This window comes from Neomonachus schauinslandi, chromosome 1 (genome assembly GCF_002201575.2).
Source record: "Neomonachus schauinslandi chromosome 1, ASM220157v2, whole genome shotgun sequence".
Classification (NCBI taxonomy): Eukaryota; Metazoa; Chordata; class Mammalia; order Carnivora; family Phocidae; genus Neomonachus; species Neomonachus schauinslandi.
The window spans coordinates 198345933-198367429 of NC_058403.1; the positions used below are offsets into that span (position 1 = coordinate 198345933).

General features: G+C 51.4%; 1 protein-coding gene across 1 annotated transcript in view; it reads right to left on the reverse strand.

Annotated features, from left to right (window-relative positions):
- The window catches only part of PTPN23 (protein tyrosine phosphatase non-receptor type 23), a 32848-nt gene that overhangs the window by 5852 nt on the left and 5499 nt on the right, over nucleotides 1-21497 (reverse strand). The window contains exons 2-23 of the mRNA XM_044921742.1: nucleotides 17089-17163; nucleotides 7636-7763; nucleotides 7309-7385; nucleotides 6659-6708; nucleotides 6368-6499; nucleotides 6043-6123; nucleotides 5830-5961; nucleotides 5680-5727; nucleotides 5264-5320; nucleotides 5075-5133; nucleotides 4853-4932; nucleotides 4620-4734; nucleotides 4462-4527; nucleotides 3915-4060; nucleotides 3331-3642; nucleotides 3079-3233; nucleotides 2824-2975; nucleotides 2555-2734; nucleotides 697-2470; nucleotides 437-621; nucleotides 244-348; nucleotides 9-153 (exon numbers count right to left, since the gene is read on the reverse strand). Of these exons, the coding sequence (XP_044777677.1) occupies nucleotides 9-153; nucleotides 244-348; nucleotides 437-621; nucleotides 697-2470; nucleotides 2555-2734; nucleotides 2824-2975; nucleotides 3079-3233; nucleotides 3331-3642; nucleotides 3915-4060; nucleotides 4462-4527; nucleotides 4620-4734; nucleotides 4853-4932; nucleotides 5075-5133; nucleotides 5264-5320; nucleotides 5680-5727; nucleotides 5830-5961; nucleotides 6043-6123; nucleotides 6368-6499; nucleotides 6659-6708; nucleotides 7309-7385; nucleotides 7636-7763; nucleotides 17089-17163 (4254 nt within the window). The remainder of the gene's footprint in view (nucleotides 1-8; nucleotides 154-243; nucleotides 349-436; nucleotides 622-696; nucleotides 2471-2554; nucleotides 2735-2823; nucleotides 2976-3078; nucleotides 3234-3330; nucleotides 3643-3914; nucleotides 4061-4461; nucleotides 4528-4619; nucleotides 4735-4852; nucleotides 4933-5074; nucleotides 5134-5263; nucleotides 5321-5679; nucleotides 5728-5829; nucleotides 5962-6042; nucleotides 6124-6367; nucleotides 6500-6658; nucleotides 6709-7308; nucleotides 7386-7635; nucleotides 7764-17088; nucleotides 17164-21497) is intronic.

The window sequence follows — 21497 nt, forward strand, 5'->3', positions numbered from 1 at the left end:
CGCCCGACCCTCACTTTCTCCTGCAGCATGTGCTTCCTCTGCTGCCGCATGCGTCGCACCAGCCGAGGCAGCTCGGGGATCCCGTTGCCAGCCTCCACCTCCTGCACGGCGGCGTAGAGCAGTGCGAAGGCTCCCGTGCGGCCCACCCCAGAGCTGCGGCAGGAAGGGGGCGTAAGCAGGGCCCAGGCCCGAGGACCCGTGGGACCCGTGGGGGCGTGCGGCCGCTCCCCGCCCGGGCCATACCTGCAGTGCACGATGACGGGCGTGTGCAGGGGCCGCTGGTGCAGGCAGTGCGCGTGCACCTCCTGGATGAAGCGCAGCAGGTTGCCGGGGCTGTCTGGCAGGCCTCTGCGGAGTGTGGGCAGGAGCCGTGAGCCCGACCTCAGCGGATGCCCCTACCCTCCCCCCGCCCCCCCCGCCGGGACAGCAGACGCACAACTCAGGCCAAGTGGGGAAATGGAGGTGCACGAGTGAGCGCTTGAGGCTCTGGTCCCGGAACTGCAGGCTCAGTACCCGCTCCACGTGGGTCTCGGTGGCCCGGACGCTGCTCAGCGCCAGGCTCAGGGCACCGTGCACCATGGGCTGGCCCCTCTCGGTGGGGAAATAGCGCGCCACCTTTTGCTGAGGGACCAAGAGGCGAGGCAGTTAGGGCTGCTCTTCCAGGGTCCCTTCTGGGCAGCCCCCTCCCCCTCTCACCTTCTCCATCTCGGCCTCAGACACCAGCATGACGATGACCGACACCTTCTGCTCATGCACCATGAGCCAGAAGTCCGCAGCCGTGCCGGGCAGCGGCGCCTGGGTGGCCACCAGGGGCGGGCAGTAGGGCGAGAGTCCCTCCACGCGGCTGGCGTTGATGTAGTCGTCCTTGCCCGAGCGCAGCACCACGCGGTTACTGTCGTAGGGCATGACGTCCTGGTGCCGGTTCTTCAGGGAGTAGCAGCGGGCGATGGCGATGGACCGGCCGCGGGCGTCGTGTTCCTGGGCGTCCTGCAGCTCTCGCCACACAGCATCCAGGGCCCCTGCGTCCCCCAGCTGGCCTCGAAAGGCCTCCAGCTCCCGCTGCAACTGCTGCAGCCTCTCGGGGCGCTCGTAGGGGTCCCGCTCAATCAGCCGCAGGGCTTGTGGCCGGCGGCCCTCAGCCGCGTCCACCTTTGTAGGCTGCAGCAGAGGCTGCCCACCCCCAGGGGGCTGCGTGCCTCCGTGCTGACTCTCCGGGCTGGAGGACAGCAGGTCTGCGGCCGCAGTGCCCCGGCGCACGCATGGGGGCGGCTCTGCGGCAGGGGGCCGAGGCGGCGCTGGGCCGGGCCCTGGTGACGGGGCGGGTGAAGGCACCAGGTGGGGGTTTGGGGTGGGCTGGCCAGCAGGTGAGGGACCTCGAATGGAGAGAGGGGCCGCTGGGGGGCACAGGGGCCTGGGGGAAGGGGCAGGACCATACACCAGGGTGGGATGGGGAGACTGAGGCGGCCCGGGGCTGGGGAAGGGCAGAGCCCCTGAGTGGGGGGGCAGAGGGTCCTGAGAGGGGCCTGGGTAGAGAGGGGTGTGCATGGGTGGCGTTGGCTGTCCCAGGACACCAGGCTGAGGAGCGAAGGGGTAGGGGGGCTGGGGGGGGACCCGCCCCGGAGCCTGGGGTGGGAAGAGGTTCGGATGCTGGAGTGGAAGGGGCTGCTGGGGGGGCTGGGGCCCAAACACCACTCCTGTGGGATGGGGCTGGGGCTGGGGCCCAACCCTGGGGGCTGGAAAACCCGGGGGAATCCCAGGAGGAAAGTGGTGCTGGGCAGCGGGAGCTGTGAGGGGGGGCTTGGCCCCCACAGGGTAGCTGTAGGGCGCGGGCAGCAGCTGCGGCTGTGGTGGAGGCACTGGGAAGCAGGGCTGGGGAGGGGCAGGGCTGGGGTTTGGCCGTGGTGCCGTGTGGCTGGAGATGGGGGCCTGGACACTATCTACCGTGGTGGTGGCTGGCCGAACCCCCATGGCCATCTCAGGGCCCGAGAACTGGGGAGGTGGGGCTGAGGGCAGACCTGCAACTGGCGGGGAGGGCCCTACCCCCCCATAGGGGCTGCTCACCACACCATGCTGTGGGGAGGATCGGGGCATGAGGCCCAGCTCCGGTGTATACGCAGGGGCTGGGTAGAGGGCAGGTCCAGGGGCCATGGCCATTGCAGGGTGACCTGGGGCCTGGGGGGCCCTGGGCTGCAATACCTGGGTGGGGCCCGAGTAGGTACCAGGAGGTAAGGGACCTGAGAGATAGTGGGGTCCTGGGCCCGCAGAACCGGGGAAGGGGCTGGGAGGAAACGGGAGTGGGGCGGCAGTTCCCAAGTAGGTGTCGGGTGGCCGTGAGCTGGCCACCATGTCGGGGGGCAGGCTGCGCAGCTCCTCGGGCAGGTCTCCCGTCTCCACTGTCTCCCCCTCCTCCCTCCGGGGCAGCAGCGGCTTCGGGGCGGTGGGCCGCGGGGGCGGCTTCTTCTTCAGCTCCCTGGGGAACACAGGAAGGAGTGGAGGCGCACCCCCGGCAGCCAAGCCTGGGTCTGGGCCGCAGCTGCCCCGAGGCCGCACCCACCTGTCCAGGAGCTGCTGGCGGGCCGCCTCGCGGGCCTGGCAGGTGGACTGGGCCCGTTCCAAGAGAGCAGCCACCTTGCTCTCCAGGTCCGCATAGAAGTCCTTGCCCTCCTGGGACTTCTTCATCAGGTCCTCATAGGCTTCGTAGGAGGCCACCAGGGTCTGGAGCGTGGAGTTCCACCTGGGGGGGCGGAAAGGCCAGCAGAAGGTGAGGAGCCATGCCGAGCTCCGGGCGGGAGTCTGGGCCAGAGCGCAGGGCCAGACACTGACTTGTGGTCCAGTTCACCGAGCACCCGCCGCACGGCCGCGTACTGCACATTGGCCTCTGTCAGCGCCCGGAGGACGTTGTCCTGGGCTGCCAGGTTCTGCTCCAGGTATACCCTCAGCTGGTCATACTTCTTCAGCTGCTCCTCAAACAGCTTCTGAGGGAGGAGGGTGCAGGGCGTGGGGGGACAGACACTCAGGGCCTCGCCACTTGAGGGTGGAGCCCAGAGTCTGAGACCGTCCCCGGCTCACCAACCCCACCTTCATGTCGGAGTGGTCCGTGGTAACCAGCGAGGCCGTGATGTCATCCTTCTGGATAAGCTCCCGCAGCTGCTGCTCCAGGGACACGCGCTGGTCCCGCATCTCCTGCACCTTGGCCAGGATGCGCTTCAGGTTCTGCAGCACAGCCTTGTCCTCTGGGAGCAGCAGTGGTCGGTGAGACCAGAGCCTCCGGCTCCACCTCCCTTCCCACGGGCATGGGACAGGGGACGGGGGTGGGTGTGGGGGGCTCACCCGGGGTGAGGGCTGGTGTGGGCAGGGCAGCCCGGACCTGGTCCAGTGGCCCACTGAGCAGGCGCAGGTTGCCCACGTGCAGATTCATAGCCCGGTGCAGCTCGCTGTTGGTGAAGGAGGCCTTCTCGTGGACCTCCATGTACTTAGCCCAGTCTCGCCTCACCTCGGCCAGCTCTGCCTTGGAGCCCGCCAGGCTGGCCCCGGCCTGGCCCAGGGCCTCCTGCAACTTCTGCTCCAGCAGCTCGTCCTCTTCCAGCAGCTCCCTGATGTCCTTCAGGGAGGCCTCCACATCCGTGAACACACCTGACAGTACTGGGGGGGGTGTTTGCAGGAAGGGAACGGCTCCTGAGGCAGCCACACCAGGCACCCAACTTGCACCCTTCCCCGGGTAGACAGAACCACCCACACAGTCAAGGGCTGGTGTGTGGCCCCAGGCTCACTGAGCAGGGCAGACGCAGGGTGCGGGGATCCACAGAGGCGTGAGGGTGGGTGCTTGCACAACCTCCGTCCTTGGTGAACAGGGGACACGGAGAAGGCCGCCGCAGAGGACTTCCGTCACCCACTTGCTTCTCCCCCTTGCTCACCTTGCATGGACTGGACAAGGTTCCTGACGGTGTCGGGCCGGACACTGAGAGCCGCACACTTCTCCATGAGCTGGGGTGGGATGTGGCTGTACGCATCAAGGTTGTCCACAGTCTCAGGGTCCAGCTGCATTGAATCCATGAACTGACTGCGGGGGGGGAGAGGAACAGACAAGAGGACCAGGTGGGTGCTGACCAACTCTCCCTCCTCTTGCAAGGGTGAGCCCCCACAACTGAAACCAGCTCTGAGATCCTAGCAAAGGCAAATAAGCATCCTGACCTCCACCACTGAAGGTTTGACCTGGCCCCAGAGAACGCACCTGGGGCACTGCTGAAAACAATGGGACACAGGAACATTGCCCTCCCAAGCCAGGTGACTGTCCCCCTATAAATCTAGCACCCAAGACCATGGGCAGAAAGGCAGAGCTAGGGAACCTGATGCAAGAGGACATTCACTCTTCCTCTCCTTGTTGGAAGCAGCCTTGGGGACCCCGCGAAGATCTGCTGCGTTTCCCCCCCCACCCACTCCCCCCTCCAGCCCTGCACTCACTCCAGGACCTCGTTCTTGTCCTCAATCTTGGCCATCACCTCCCGAAGCAGCTTGGCCTTCTCCTCACTGCCAAAGTGACAAAGCAGTTGCCAGAAGCTACGTCTTGAGACCTCCCAACCCCATCTGTGCTAAGAACAGGGCCAGCCCCTCCCGCCCACCTGTATAGCGACGAGGCTTCATGAGCAGCCATGGGTACCAGTTTGGCAAAGATGTCAGGGCCTGTAACAGCTGGGTCTGTGGGGTTCACTGGTAAGGGCTTCACCAAGGGGGCGCCTGGGAGAGAGAGGAAGCACGGTGGAAACCAGGCCCACACAAGCCTCGAGGCTGCCTCTCTCCTATTCTCCCATCTTCATGCCCTCCCCTGACCCTCAGCCTCCCCTCAGCTCCAGACCTTTTACAGGCTGAAGGGTGTCCAGTGCTGGGACAGCCTCGTGGTAGATGAAGTCATTGTCCTTTTTGGCAGAATTGTACCTGGGGTCAGAAGGGGAAGTGGAGAGTCCAGCAATGAGGCCACTGCTCTTAGCTACTGGTGGCTTCCTCCCAACAATGCAGGCAGAGAACCAAGACCCTTCCCAACAAGGAACCAAGGCCACCCCCAGCCCCACAGACTCACTTCCCCCCAATGACGTCCATAGTGAAGCGCAGTGCGTCCTGCACCGTGTCAGGCTGGCCCTGTGGGACAGGGAATGGAGGGGGCTCAGCACCAATCTAAGCCAGTGCCAGGACAACCCTCGGCCCCAGCGGGCTTACTCTGGGTTCCCTCAGGGCTCTGAGGGACAGCCAGGCTCTTCCTCAGCTTTACCTTGGCCAACTTGATGGCTTCATTGAGCTTGTCCAGGGCACTCTGGAAGTATGCGACCTACAAGGGGCAGTAGGCAGAGCCCGGTCCATCCCTCCCCCTCCTTCTGCCACCCCATTAAGCCCTGCCTGGCCATGAGGTGACCCACTCGAAGACCAGAAGCCGAGGAAGCAGCCTGCCATCAGCCCAGCCGGCTCCATCGATCCACCTCCCACCAGCCGTCCCCACTGGGGATGAAAGTGAAGCAGGTGGGACAACACACAAGAAACCGCAGGCCTGCAGCCGGGGGGTGGCCAAGGATGTGGGTGTGAGGGACGGTGAGGAGAGCCTCCCCTCTTCTGTAAGGGAAGGGTCCCCTCTAGCACCTCGTGAACAAGGCTGGAATCAGTCTGAACCCCTCCCTGCCACAGCTCACTCACCCGCTCACCGAACTTCTGTTGCTCCTCGGCCTGCTTCCCCATGTGCAGCTGGGGTAAGAAAGAAGAGACGCCCCTACTTATTTCCCAAGCTGTGGCTGCCAGCAGCCCCCCCCGCCCCGCCCCCCGGCCCGGCGGTCACAGTGCTCGCACATGAGCCACAGCTGCAAAGTAGTAGATCTTCATCTGGACAAGCTTCTTCCAGTCCTTCTGGATCCGGCCCAGCAGGGAAGCAGTGTCAGGGTTCTCCAAGGCCCGGCATGCCTCCTTGTAGTAATCCACCACCTGGGGGCCAGGATGGGGTCATGAGTAAACGAAAGGCTTGCTCTCAGTCCCTCGAGGGCCACCATCCACCCCTGCCCCTACCTGTGCACTGATGCGGGCCACCAGAAAGCTCTTCCTGTTGTCCAACATTGACTTCTCCAGAAGGCACTCCTGAGCCTGGCCCTGGGCAGACAAATGCAGAGATCTTATCCTTCCCATCAGAGGGACCACAGAGAGATCCCCTCCCCTGTCCTCTCTCCTCCCGCCTTCGCTACTCCAAGAAGCACCGTCCTGCTCTGATCCACCTGGGGCTCAAAAGATCAAAGCCAAGGCCCCACTGCCATGTGCACAGGGCCTGGTCCAGGATCCAGCGCCGGCTATCCCCTCCCCTGGATTGAACTGGGCCCCAACAAGGGCACCTCCTCACCAGCATGAGGTTGACGTTGAGAGTGAGGATCTGGCGACTCATGTCCACGCTGTACGCATGAGGGAAGTGCTCACGCAGGTAGGCAAAGGCGCCTGCTGCACATTGGAAATGAGTACAGGAGACCTTCATGCCCTGGGAGGGAAGAGGACGACGACGATGGCCAGAGGCAGAGCCAGACAGCTGCCCGTGTCCACTCCCACGGGACAGGATGCAAACCCTGGAGTCAAAGAACACTTAGCCCCCCTCCCTGGTTATGTCCTGTGTCCCACCCACTGACCCTCCCCTCCTCACCTCCTCAGACACCCGCTTGTCCATGGCCCCCAACATGGAGTGCAGCGCCCCTGGGGAGTCAGAGGACATGGTGTCAGAGCTAGCCTTTGTCGAGCGTTAAGGCAGAGGGGCCGTGTTGTCACAGGATCAGGAAGACAGGGTCTGAGAACTGGGGCAGTTGGTCCAAGGACACCCAGAAGGGGAAACTTCCATCCATAGCACCCAGCCTACAGGTCCAGTCTTGAGGCCCCAGGGATGCCTACACAGGACTCAGGCTCCCCAGGCTTCTCCCTCGAGCCACAGTGAGGCTAAGTCATCAGGGTTGATGGCAGGGCTAGTTGAGGCCAGTCTTGTTCTCTCGACTGAACAGCCCAAAGCCATTAGGGGGGGTCAGAGCTGTCCAGTCAAAGAAGAGCAGTCACCGCTCCTGGCCAAAGCACACAGCAGCAACACCATGTGGCAGCCAGCCCAGCAGAACTTCTCCCCAGCAGGGTGGCTGCCCATGGCCCAGAAAAGAGGTGCTGGCAAAACTATGGGGAAGGCTGTGAAGGGTCAGAATCCAGGGGTCTTCTGTCCCTGAACCCACTGCCTTTGTGACCTTCTGCTGAGCTGAGATCCTGGGTTGGCAGGGCTGGGAGGTAGGGCCATGGGGAAAGGGTTAGGCAGCTCACCGAGGTTGTAGAGAATGCAGGCCTGCTCATACTTGATGTCCTCATGGGCCACAGACTTGCCAGAGAAGATCTCAGTCCTGCAGACATGCCACCCCCTTTGTCTTAAGGGAAGGAGCTGGCCAGGGCCTTGAGACCAGGTGAGAGGACCAGCCACCCCAGTGTGGGTCAGAGGGAGGCCCATGGAGACCACACCAAGCCACTCCCCATCCTCTGCAGCAAGAGGGGAGGGGGTTGGGGAAGGGAAGGGGGCCTCCCCACCATCCAAACACACTGGGCTGCCCCAGGCACCCTCCGGGCTGCCCCCCAGCCCTGCCTGCCAGCTCTCACCAGGTGACAGGAACGGCGGCCTCCTGGCCCGAGCCCATGGGGACCCGACTCTGCAGGTAGTGGAGCTGGCCTAGGTACTTGCGGAGGACACTGCAGCCCTCAAAGTCCCGTGGGACACGGACAGCGTTCTGGGGGGCAGATGGGAGAAGCAGGCCTGCCATCACTTGGGGTAGAGTACAGGCAGGTCTGTCTACCCACAGAGGCCCAAGAAAGAAATCTGCATCTGAGCTAGCAGACCGCACACTCCAAGGGATCCAGAGAAAGCCCACAGCTATGCCTACAGCTGTTCAACAACCACCCCACCAGCTACGGCTGGCTGGCTGAGTCAGTCCCACCTTTCCAGAAGGCAGTTTTACAACAGGCATTAAAAATGTTCATGTACCTGACGGTGGCCCACAGTTCTGTATCTAAAACACACAGTAATAAAAGACACCCAGAAAAGCAAATGCATGGTGAGCATACAAGGATATTTATCACAGTATTATTAAGAGGGTCAGGGGCGCCTGGGTGGCTCAGTCGGTTAAGCATCTGCCTTTGGCTCAGGTCATGATTCCAGGGTCCCGGGATCGAGCCCCACATCGGGCTCACTGCTCTGCGGGAAGCCTGCTTCTCCCTCTCCCACTCCCCCTGCTTGTGTTCCCTCTCTCGCTGTCTCTCTCTCTGTCAAATAAATAAATAAAATCTTAAAAAAAAAAAAAAAAAAGACGGGCAAATACTGGATGCCACCAAAATTTCCACTAAAGAGGACTGTTTAAATAAATTATGTCAAGACTACCCACAAAAGAAAATACAGCCACAAAGACTGAAGAGTCTCTACTATGTTTAGATGTTCATGACATATTTATTGAGCCAAAAAAAAAAAATGTAACAGATGAGCAGTATGATTTCATTTATGTAAAATCGTATAGATACTGACAGCCAACTAGTCAACTACACAAAGATAAAAGATTCTAGGTTATACACCAAAATGTTAAGTGATTACCACTGGGTAACAGGGTTTAAGTAACTTATCCTATTCTGTATATACATATGGAGACATATATTTAATTCTTTATATAGTTTATTCTTTATATCGAACACTTCTTTTTTCCTATTTAAAAAAAATTTTTTTTTTAATTTAAACTCAATTAACATATAGTGTATTAGTTTCAGAGGCAGAGTTCAGTGATTCATCAGTTGCATATAACACCCAGGGCTCATTACATCACGTGCCTTCCTTAATGCCCATCACCCAGTTACCTCATCCCCCCCCACTTTCGCTTTTTATAAAAAAACAATAAAGCTATTCCCATTTTGGGGAAATAAACAAAGCAGATGAACCCTGTGCTCAAACACAAGAACAGACAACATCCTCTCCAAGAAGCAGGTACACAAAACAAAGAAGGGACGGGCTAGAAGCACTGTGCCCACCCTCACCCCACCTGCTGGAGAGAACCACAGCACCCCACCATCCTTGCATGGCCCTGCATGGGGAGGAGCTAGGATGAGCCTAGCTGAACGAACAGCAGAGTGGTAAGGAAGCTCTGAGACCATGCCACTCCCACTCCCACAACAAGCCTCTCACCGTGCCTGCCAGCTTTATGCCCTATAAATCAAGAATTTATCTCACAGTTGCAACTGGAAGGTCTTCTTAGAGACAACTCTTCCAGCCCCTGCTTTACAGATGAGGAAACAGGCCAGATCGTGAAAAGAGGATTGCCTGCAGCTCCCCAAGTTTTATCTGGCTTCCATTTCCAGGGGGCGCCTGGGTGGGTCAGTCAGTTGAGCATCGGACTCTCGGTTTCAGCTCAGATCATGATCTCAGGGTTGTGGGATCAAGCCCTGAGTTGGGCTCCGCACTCAGTGCAGAGTCTGCTTGAGATTCTCCCCTCTGCCAATCCTCCATCCCGAGCTCTCTCTCCTTTTGTCCCTGTCCCCCCACACACGCATACTCTCTCTCTCTCCCTCTGCCCCACTCCCCCGCTCTCTCTCTCAAATAAATAAATACATATTTAAAAAAAAAAAAAAAAAGGATCTGCAGTGGACTCCTATGTAGCTCCCTTAATTGGAGCCTTCCACTGTTGAAACTCTTGGGCCAACTTTTCCAAAGTAAAATAAGCAAACTGGCACTTGGCCTGGTAACACTGTCTCCCCAATGCTGTAGGCAGTACAATAGCTTCTTGCTTAAGAACTGAGCCTATGTCAAATCTTCTAGATCTGGTTCCCATACCTGTTACTCCACTAACTGTGTCTCTGGTGAGCCACCGTATGGATGGCTGGGACCACACCACCACCTCAGGAGGCTGGGGGAGGCATTAGTAAGTCACGTGGAAGTATGAAGGCCTCACTCTAAACTGCCAAATGAAACCCCCACTCCAGCATCACACTTCCTGGATCCCTCATGAAGACTCTCTTTCACTGGGCATCTTTTTTTCCTTTCCCAGGATTTGGCTCCTCTGCCCTCTTCCCTGCCACTGGAAGCTTAGCCTAATGCTGGCGGTGCCACACCAGGGCTGCTCTGCTCAAGGAATCTTATTTAGAACGTCACATGATGCCACAGGAACTTTTGTTCACTGCTGAAGCCACAGTGCCTAGACGAGTACCTGAGATTCAGAGAGCCCTCCGTGCGTGTTTGCTAAGGGAATGAATAAAGCATGACTGGAACAGTATATGAAGAGGACAGATAAAGAGCTCCTCTTAGTTCTCTTTGTTTGGGGATCATGCTTTGCCCCAGCTAGAGCTGAGATGAAATTATTCAATATTATGTCATTTTTATTTTAAAAATGGGAAAAAATCCTTTCCTAATATTAATTACAGAAACAGCATTTGGTTATTGCTCATTGTTTATTGCTAAGGGGCACAGGTCAAGAAAGGTTAGAAACATAATAAAATTTAAGCGAATCTTTTAACAATTAAAATGATTTAGTCTATAGTGCTTTGGCAATGTTATTTTAACTTTGGGCTTTTTAAATAAAAATGAAATGTGTAAAATCACAATGACTTTCTCTGGGCATGATTGTTTTGTTCTTTGTATTTCTCTTATTTGCCAAGTTTTGTATAGCTTTTATGACCTGTTAATTGATGAGAACACAAAGTGAGTGCACGTGCAGACCCCCCCCCCCCCCCCGCTAGGAGAGCGAGCCGCACGGAGATGAGGGGCTGCTGCACCCCCACATGCAGACACAAGCCACCTGACACCCTGACATCAGCACCGTGGCCAGTGCTGCGCTCCAAGCTGACACCTCAACACCAGAATCAAGTCATTCTCACAATTACTAACAATGCTCCGGAAATGTCTGCCGATTCCAAGAATATAAGGAGTACAACCACTGGAAAGAAGGCAAAATCATAATGTGTATATGGTACGACGCGAGTAACTTGGAAAACCCAAGAAAATGAACTAAATACCATCCAAAAGAAGACAATTATCAAAATAAATTGCTCAGGGTGCCTGACTGGCTCAGTCTGAGGAGTGTGCAACTCCTGATCTCGGGGTCACGAGTTCGAGCCCCACAGTGGAGGTAGAGATTAATTAAAAGTAAATAATAAACAAAAAACCCCAAAAAACAAAATAAATTGCTCAACTGCTTTTCTCTACGCCAACTGCAACAGGTGGAAAATATAAAAGAGGGGGAAGGGCACTCAATAATAGCAACAACAATAAAAAGTCTGGAAATGAACTCAACAAGATACGTGTAAAGAAGAAAATGTGTATGAAGAAAACTTTACTGAAAAACCTGAAAAAAAAAAAAAATATATATATGAAGAAATGCAGAGAACAGCAACCTCATAAACATATTAATTCTATCTCATCAATCCATAAGTTTTATGAGCTCACAAAATTCCCAATGCTATTTTGCAGAACTTGACAAAAAGATTCTAAGTTCATCTGAGAAATATTCATGTGAGAATAACCATGGAAAACTTAAAAAAGAAGTTATTATCAGGAATTAGTCTTACCAGATAGAAAAATGTACAATAGATAATACTTAAAATACTGTGGACCTGGGTGCCTGGGTGGCTCATTCAGTTAAGCGTCTGCCTTTGGCTCAGGTCATGATCCCAGAGTCCCAGGATCGGGTCCCACATCGGGCTCCCTGCTAGGCGGGGAGTCTGCTTCTCCCTCTGATCCTCCCCACTCTCTTTCTTTCTCTTTCTCACTCTAATTAATTAAAATCTTAAAAAAAAAAAAAATACCGTGGACCTGTAGATGGTAGAAGAGGGAATTTTGAATAGACCTAAAGTGTATGTAAGAATTCAACACAGGAGTGTTTTCAAAAACAAAAAGTATAGAGAGGAAGTTAAAGCTCGAGCCTTCCCTCACCTATCATATACTTAAATAAATGCTATATAAAGGTTTAAGTAAAAATCAAATAGCACAAGTACTAGAAGAACATCAGTAACTGCTTACATTTTATTTAAATGGTGACAAAGTTTTTTTCTCAGTGCATAGCAAAGGTAGGTAAAAGGAATGATGAGATGGACCTGACTTAAACATTTATAAGTAAAATTTGAAAAGTCTTCATTAAAAACATAACAAAAACTATGGGGCTCCTGGGTGGCTCAGTTAAGTGTCCGACTCTTGATCTCAGCTCAGGTCTTTATCTCAAGGCTGTTAAGTTCAAACCCCACATTGGGCTCCACGCTGGGTGTGGAGTCTACTTAAAAAAAATAAAAACAGAAACCAAAAAAAAAAAACCAACAATGAACTGAAAAAATTTGCATCATGTAAGACAAAGGAACAATACCAATGTGTGAATAAGTCTTATAAATTAATAAGAACAAAAGTAAAGGCAAACCTCAGAGATACCACAGGTTCAGATCCAGACCACAATAAAGTGGGTCAAAATGAATTTTTTGGTTTCCCAGTGTATATTAAAGTTATGTTTATACTATACTATACTCTATTAATGCAGTAGCATTATATCTTTAAACATCCATACCTGAATTAAAAAGTACTTTTTAGGGGCCCCTGGGTGGCTCAGTCGGTTAAGCATCTGCCTTTGGATTGGTCGTGATCCCACATCAGGCTCCTTGCTCAGTAGGGAGCCTTGCTTCTCCCCTGCCTGCCACTCCCCCTGCTTGTGCTTGCTCCCTCTCTGTCAAATAAAATCTTTAAGAAAAAAAGGGTACTTTATTGCTAAAAAATGCTAACCATCATCTGAGCTTTCATTTTTTTTTTTTTTAAAGATTTTATTTATTTAGGGGCGCCTGGGTGGCTCAGTTGGTTAAGCGACTGCCTTCGGCCCAGGTCATGATCCTGGAGTCCCGGGATCGAGTCCCGCGTCGGGCTCCCTGCTCGGCTAAATCTTTAAATCTTTTAAATCTTTAAAAAAATAAAAAATAAAAAGATTTTATTTATTTATTTGAGAGAGAGAGAATGAGAGACAGAGAGCATGAGGGGGGGAGGGTCAGAGAGAGAGGGAGACTCCCTGCCGAGCAGGGAGCCCGACGCGGGACTCGATCCCGGGACTCCAGGATCATGACCTGGGCCGAAGGCAGTCGCTTAACCAACTGAGCCACCCAGGCGCCCCATCATCTGAGCTTTCAGTGAGTAGTAATCTTTTTGCTGGTGGAGGAGGGTCTTGCCACCATGTTGATGACTGATCAAGGTGGTGGTCGATAAAGGCTGGGGTAGCTGTGGCAATTTCTTAAGTAAGATAACAATGAAGTTTGCCCCATTGATTGGCTCTTCCTTTTATGAATGATTTCTCTGGAGCATGTGATGCTGGTTGAGAACATTTTACCCACAGTAGAGCTTCTTTCAAAATTGGAGTCAGTCTTCTCAAATCCTGCTGCTACTTTATCAACTAAGTTTATGTGATAGCCTAAATGCTTTGTTGTCATTTTAACAACTTCACAGCACCTTCACCAGGAGTAGATTCCAGCTCAAGAAACTACTCTTCCTTGCTCATCCGTAAGAAGCAACTCCTCATCCATTCCAGTTTTATCATGAGATTGCAGCAATTCACTCCCATCTTCAGGCTCCACTTCTCATTCTAGTTCTCGTGCTGTTTTCACCCACCTGCGGTGACTTTCTCCACTGAAGTCTTGAATCCCTCAAAGTCCTCCATCAGGGCTGGAATCCACTTCTTCCAAACTCCTGTTCATGTTGACATTTTAACCTCTTCCCATAAATCACTATTGTTCTTAATGGCATCTAGAATGGTGAATCGTTTCCAGAAGGTTTTCAACTGACTTTGCCCAGATCCATCAGAGGAATCATCATCTATGCAGCTATAGTTTCATGAAATGCGTTTTTATTTTTTTTTAAGATTTTATTTATTTATTTGACATAGAGAGAGACAGCGAGAGAGGGAACACAAGCAGGGGGAGTGGGAGAAGGAGAAGCAGGCTTCCCGCTGAGCAGGGAGCCTGACGCAGGGCTCGATCCCAGGACCCTGGGATCATGATCCGAGCTGAAGGCAGACGCTTAGCCGACTGAGCCACCCAGGTGCCCCATGAAATGTATTTCTTAAGGAATAAGCCTGAAAGTCAAAATGACTCCTTGATCCATGGGCTGCAGAATGGATGCTGTGTTAACAGGCATGGAAACATTTATCTCGTACATTTCCATCACTGCTCTTGGGTGACCATGTGCATTGTCAATGAGCAGTCATATTTTGAAAGGAATCTTCTTTTCCTGAGCAGTAGGTCTTAACAGGAGCCTTAAAATATTTAGTAAACTACGTTGTAAACACATGTACTGCCATCTGGACTTTGTTTTTCCATTTCTAGAGCACAGCTCAGATTTAGCATAATTCTTCAGGGCCCTAGGATTTTCAGAATGGTAAATGAGCACTGGCTTCAACTTAACAGTCACCAGTTGCATTAGCTCCTAACAAGAGAGTCAGCCTGTCTTTTGAAGCTCTAAAGCCAGGTATTGACTTCTCTCTAGCTATGAAAGTCCTGGATAGCATCTTCCTCCAGTAGAAAGGTGGTTTCATCCACACTGAAAGTCTGTTGTGTGGGGTAACCACCTTCATGAATTATCTTCTAGATCCCTTGCTGTAGCTTCTCCAACAGCATCTGCTGCTTCACCTTGTAGTTTTTTTTCTTTTAAAGATTTTATTTACTTATTTCAGAGGGAGAGCAAGCAAGAGAGAGAGAGAGAGAATGAGCAGGGGGAGGGGCAGAGGGAGAGGGAGAAGCAGACTCCCCGCTAAGCAGGGAGCCCAATGCAGGCCTCGATCCCAGGACCCCGGGATCATGACCTGAGCCAAAGGCAGACGCTTATCCATCTGAACCACCCAGGCACCCCTCACCTTGTATTTTGATGTTAGGGAGACGGCTTCTTTCCTTAAACCTCATGAACCAACCTCCGAGGGCTTCAAACTTTCCTTCTGTAGCTTCCTCACCTCAGAGCCTTCATAGTATTGGAGAGAGTCAGGGTCTTGCTCTGGGCTAGGCTTTGGCTTAAGGGAATGTTGTAGCTGGTGTGATCTTCTATCCAGACCACTCAAACTTTTTCCACATCAGCCAATGCTGATGTGGTTTTGTTACCATTCATGTGCTCATGCTGGAGTAACACTTTTAATTTCCTTCAAGAACTTTTCCTTTGCATTCACAACCTGGCTAATGGGTGCAAGGGGCCTACCTTTCAGCCTGTCTCTGCTTTTGGCATGCCATCCTCACTAAGCTTAATCATTTCTAGCTTCTGATTTAAAATGAAAACGTGGGACTCTTCACTTGAACACTAGAAACTGTTGTAAGGTTATTAATTGGCCTAATATCAATACTGTTGTGTCTTAGGGAACAGGGGGACCCAAGGAAAGAGAGAAAGACGGGGAACAGCTGGTCGGTATAGCAGTCAGAACACACCCAACATTTACCAATTAAATTTGCCCACTTATATGGGGTCTTTGGTGCCCAAAACAATTGCAATAGTAACCTCAAAAATCACTGACCACAGCTCACCCTAACAAATATAATAATGAAAAAGTCTGCAATATTGTGAGAATTACCAAAATGTGACACAGAGACATAAAGTGAACAAGTGCTGTCGGGCAAATGGCACCAACAGACTCGCTCCATGTGGGACAGCCACAAACGTTCAATTTGTAAAAACCGCAGTATCTAGGGCACCTGGCGGGCTCAGTCGGTGCAGCACGAGACTCTTGATCTCAGGGCTGTGGGTCCGAGCCCCACACTGGGTGCAGAGATTACTTAAAATCTTTAAAAACAAACACACACGTATCTGTGAAGTGCAATAAAGCGAAGCACAACACAAGGTATGCCTATCGAACTCGAAGAGAAAAATGGACAAAAGACACTGGCAAGTCCTAAAAGAAGATATATAACACATTAACAACTGTGAAACCTTACGATTAACCAAATAACTGAAAACTGAAATTAAATACCCTTTTCACCTCCCAGAGCGCCAGGACTGCAGAGTAACAGCGCGAGTAGGCATGTACGTGCTGGGGGTGGAAATGAGAGCAAGCGCATCCTGTTCACCCACTAATTCCTACAGAAACAATCCCAGCGCCCAAGTACACACAGACACAGATTATACTTCCCACGGTGAAAACACTGAAATAACTGAATGTTCTCTGAGACCAGACTGATTAAATCACAGTGTCATGGAATGATCACAGGACATTACAAATACTATGGTTCTATGTTCATTGATACAGAAACAAATCCACAATACATTAAATGAAAAAAGCAGACTATATAAGCTATATAGGCAGTGTAGGATCCTACCGTGTTTTGTTTGTTTTTTTTTTTAAAGATTTTATTTATTTATCTGAGAGAGAATGAGAGAGAGCACATGAGAGGGGGGAGGGTCAGAGGGAGAAGCAGACTCCCCGCTGAGCAGGGAGCCCGACGCGGAACTCAATCCCAGGACTCCAGGATCATGACCTGAGCCGAAGGCAGTCGCTTAACCAACTGAGCCACCCAGGCGCCCTCCTACCGTGTTTTTATACAGTATACACAGTTGACACTCGAACAGTGTGGGGTTAAGGGTGCTGACCCCCCACGCAGTCAAAATTCCACTATAATTTTTGACTTCCCAAACACTTAACCACTAATAGCCTACTGATGGCCAGAAGCCTCACTGGTAACATAGTCAATTAATACACATTTTGTATGTTATACGTATTATATATTGTATTCTTATAATAAAGTAAGCTATAGAAAAGGAAATGTTAAAGAAATCATAAGGGAAATACATTTACAGTACTGTACTATACAAAACAAGCATATAAGTGGGCCCACACAGTTCAAACCTGCGTTGTTCAAGAGTCAATTATATATAAAATTATAATATACATACACAAAAATTTGTGAGAAGGATTGTTTGGGTTTTTTTTTGCTTTTTAGCATTTTCAAACTTTTCTATCATTAACTTTGCTGCTTTTAAAGAGGAAAAAATATTAAATTAAAATAAGAACACAGTTCCAGGTGGTTTCTTTACCTCCCTATCCAAACTGTCCTGTTCACAAGTGCATAAAAATACTATCCTCCTACCTGTCTGAGCAACTCCAGCTTCTTCAGTTCCTCATTGTAGGCTTCTGGGTTCTCTCCATAATTTTTTAGGACAAACTAGAGAGAGGGAGAGAGAGAGAGAGAGAGAGAGAACAATGTAAACCATGAATACAGGACGCTCCCCTGCTCTCACTTCTGCCCTGAGTCCTTGGCAGTCTAGATCCACAACCACGAGCATATCTGCTGGACCACTGGAAACTCTACCTCAACAACGGGGCAGCACTAAGATGCTAACCATGGGAGCCTCTACCTTTAAGCAAAATAGAAAATACAACTGGACGACCCTACGTGAACACCCTGAGTGGTCTTCACCAGGCTGCAGCCCTCCCTGTAAAGTCCAGGACTCTGGCAGCTCAGGAAGCTGGGGAACTTAGCTGTCTGAAACGGGATCCTACCGAGCATCCCAAAATAGGCCACAAATTCAAGCCTCCATCAAGGACTGGACCTTGCTGTGTTCTGGGATCACAACCATAATCCTAACCCAACAACAAATGTAGGCAGAAGATACCAAACAAGAGTGGGAGTGCAAAGCCTTCTTCACCAGCCCCCCTGGCTAGGAAAGGGCACCACAGTAGAAATGATTTACATTGTCCTCACCTTGAAGAAAGGCCTACAGGTGTGTGATGGGAACGATCCGGAGAGAGAGGAGAAGCAAAAGTCCGTACTCACATCAGAGAGGGGACTGGCATGCCTGGCCACAACAGCACTCACCGCCTCAGGAGCTGCCTCTCTCGGAAATGAACGCACTCATCAGTCTGGAGGCACAGCCTGGACCAGAAGACCCCTTGTTCACCTAAGATCAACAGACTAAGGCCGCTGAACTACGCCTGTTGCGGTTCCTGCTGCCTGAGTTAGCAATCGGGGCGGGGGTGGGGAGCAGATGTACCCATTCCACAAACACAAAGGGCACTGATGCCCACCTCACAGGTTCCCTAAGGCCCGAACCAAGGTTGTGAAGTGGAGAAGGAAGCTCAAAAGGCTGAAAAGAGGTGGCCTGCTCTGTCCAGCAGCACACTCACACCATGTCTGTGGCCCACTGAACTGTTCTGAGGTCCCTTCCCAGAACCTTTGCCACACAGCTGGGGCACTAGCCACATGGGAACCCGGAAGGCCATGTGACAGCTCCTACCTGCCCTGCTGGGACAGGCAGAGGGGAGGCTCCGGCTAAGCTTATTTCAGCATCAACCAGTCACATTCCCAAACCTCCAACTCTGACCTCTTCTGCTGGTTTTACCTCCTGCAAGTCCCATGTGTCCATGAGCTCTCTTCTCTATCCTCTTGTCACCCCTTCAAATCTACCCCTTACCTAGGGGCAGAGTTCTCTTTCTAGCAAAATCCACGGTCACTCCTGACTTCAAAGCCTTCTGAAACACACACACACCTGGGGAAAAAAACCCAAACACACTTTTCTCAGGATAGTGAGATTATGAGAAATGAGTTGCAATCTAAAGAGAAAAATTGTAATCTGAAAAGGATGTGCAACAATGGCTCCCCAAAGCCTCAAAGGCAAAGGTAATCTCCTAGGCACAGAGTTCACGGCCCCTCACAGTTGCCCCCAGCAGCCTTCAAGGACTGTCTTCTAGCAACTCCCGGGGACCCCCAGCCAACAGTCCTGTGGAACTGCTGCTCTCAGGTCTCAATGCTGTTCACATGGTGTCCCCTCTTCTCTATTAAGACTCAGCTGAGATGTCACTTCCCTGAACTCTAGCTGCTGCTCTCCCTACATTCTAAACATGCCTTCACCAGACTGTGCCTGGCATAGCGGCAGGGTCATGCCAGTGACACCCCTCCAACCCGCACCAAACAATGAGTGCATCGGGAATGGTTGGGACCTTATTAGATGTGTTAGATACTTAACAAATGGTTGCATTTACAGGAAATGCAGAAGATGGATGAACAAACTGAAAATACTAAAAGAAGACACTTAAGAAAAGTCCAAAGATGGAACATTTTGCCCAACAGTTAACCCAGTGTCTGAAAAAAATCAGTGTCATGGGGGTGGGGGTAAAGAGGAGACTAGCCTAGATTTTAAAAGATTAAAGAAACAGAACAAAACACAATATGGGAACCTTGACTGAATCTGAATTTGGGGGGAAAGTCATAAAAATATTTTTGGGGGGCACTTGGCTGGCTCAGTGGATAGAACATGTGACTCTTGATCTCAGGGTTGTGTGAGTTCAAGCCCCATGTTGGGTGTAGAGATTACTTAAAAATAAAATCTTTAAAAAAATGCTTTGGGGGGGCGCCTGGGTGGCTCGGTTGGTTGGGCGACTGCCTTCGGCTCAGATCATGATCCTCGAGTCCCAGGATCGAGTCCCGCATCGGGCTCCCTGCTCGGCGGGGAGTCTGCTTCTCCCTCTGACCCTCCTCCCTCTCGTGCTCTCTGTCTCTCATTCTCTCTCTCTCAAATAAATAAATAAAATCTTAAAAAAAAAAATGCTTTGGGGACAATAGGTGAAATTTTAATAAAAATTATAGTAGAGGGGTGCCTGGGTGGCTCAGTCGTTAAGCGTCTGTCTTCGGCTCAGGTCATGATCCCAGAGTCCTGGGATCGAGCCCTGCATCGGGCTCCCTGCTCCGCAGGAAGCCTGTTTCTCCCTCTCCCATTCCCCCTGCTTGGGTTTCCTCTCTCGCTGTGTCTCTCTCTGTCAAATAAATAAATAAAATCTAAAAAAAAAAAATTAGAAAATTTTTGTGGATTTTCTTACGTGTGATGATAATATGGTTATACAGGAGAAATGTCCTTACTCTTAGGATGTGCTGAGATGTGTACAACTTACTTTCAAAGCTTCATGGGATATATACATATGCACACGTGTATATGTATGTGTGTGTATGTATATAAAGACACACACAAAGAGAGAACACAAAAATACAGTGAAATCAAACTCTTTAGAGTTGCAGAGCTCAGAACAGAGTCTGGTCAGTATCTGAAGCTCCTGACAGAGCCTAAGAGGGAAGGCCCAGCAGCAGGTAGACCTTGGACCCTTCCACCACAGACCAGGAGCAAAAAACTAGAAGGCAACAAAAGGACCCCAGTGCACTTACACAACTAACAGCCAGTTAGGGTTGAGAGCACCAGAGAACCTCCAGAGCCTGCGCAGGCTCTGGGGCAGCTGGAGATCCTTTCCTGAGGGAACAAAAAGACCTATAGACATGTCTATGTTAATTGAGAGCATGTCCAGGGACCAGAGCCACTGGGGGGAAAATAAAAAAGGAAAGGAAGGCGTTACAAGTGCAAAATACTAAGAGAATGGAAAGGCCATTTCCAGAGAGAAATATGTATATGATGTCAAGACCTCTAATAGGGACTCACAGGCATTAATTCTTGATTCTCACAAGCTTATGAGGTATAGTATTTCCATCTTACAGGCGAGGAAAATGAGGACCAGATTAGTTATGTAATCATTTGTAGCAGCTGAAGGTCGCCTAGCAATTAAGTGGAAGAGATGGGACCTAAACCAAGGTCTGTCTTGATTCCAAAGACTATGCTATTTCCATGATACTACTCTTTTTTTTTTTTTTTTAAAGATTTTATTTATTTGACAGAGAGAGACACAGCGAGAGAGGGAACACAAGCAGGGGGAATGGGAGAGGGAGAAGCAGGCTTCCCGCTGAGCAGTGAGCCCGATGTGGGGCTCGATCCCAGGACTCTGGGATCATGACCTGAGCCGAAGGCAGACGCTTAACGACTGAGCCACCCAGGCGCCCCCCATGATACTACTCTTTTACTGAGCAACAAATGGCACAGAATTTTGTAGGTAGATGAGATCACTGGAAATATTCATCCTAGATCCTGACATTCTTTTACAGATTGGAAAAATGGGAACCAGAGATTAGCAATGGCAGTGCTAGAACCCCAAGCCAGGTTTCCTGACTCCTGACCCAGGGATATTCCATTTTGTCACTTTCTCTTCTATTAGCATGTTCTCACTTTTCCGTGTATGGGTCCCCCCTCTCCACCAGGTGGTGGGGGTGTTTAGCTTTTGCTCTTAATTTGATATAACATCTTAGAATTTCATGGTGCTAATTAAAGCAGCAATCCAAGAAAAAAAGAGAATAAAAGGCATCACATGTGTTAACGTTACCTTTGTTCACCATACACTTATTTCTTTTTTCCCCACTTGCAGGATTTACTTAAATATGAGGCATTCCTTGGGCTGGTCCATGGAAACACAAATAAAACTAAGTCCCACATAGGGCGCCTGGGTGGCTCAGTTGGTTAAGCGACTGCCTTCGGCTCGGGTCGTGATCCTGGAGTCCCGGGATCGAGTCCCGCATCGGGCTCCCTGCTCAGCGGGGAGTCTGCTTCTCCCTCCGACCCTCCCCCCTCTCATGTACTCGCTCTCTCAAATAAATAAATAAAATCTTAAAAAAAAAAAAAAAAAAAA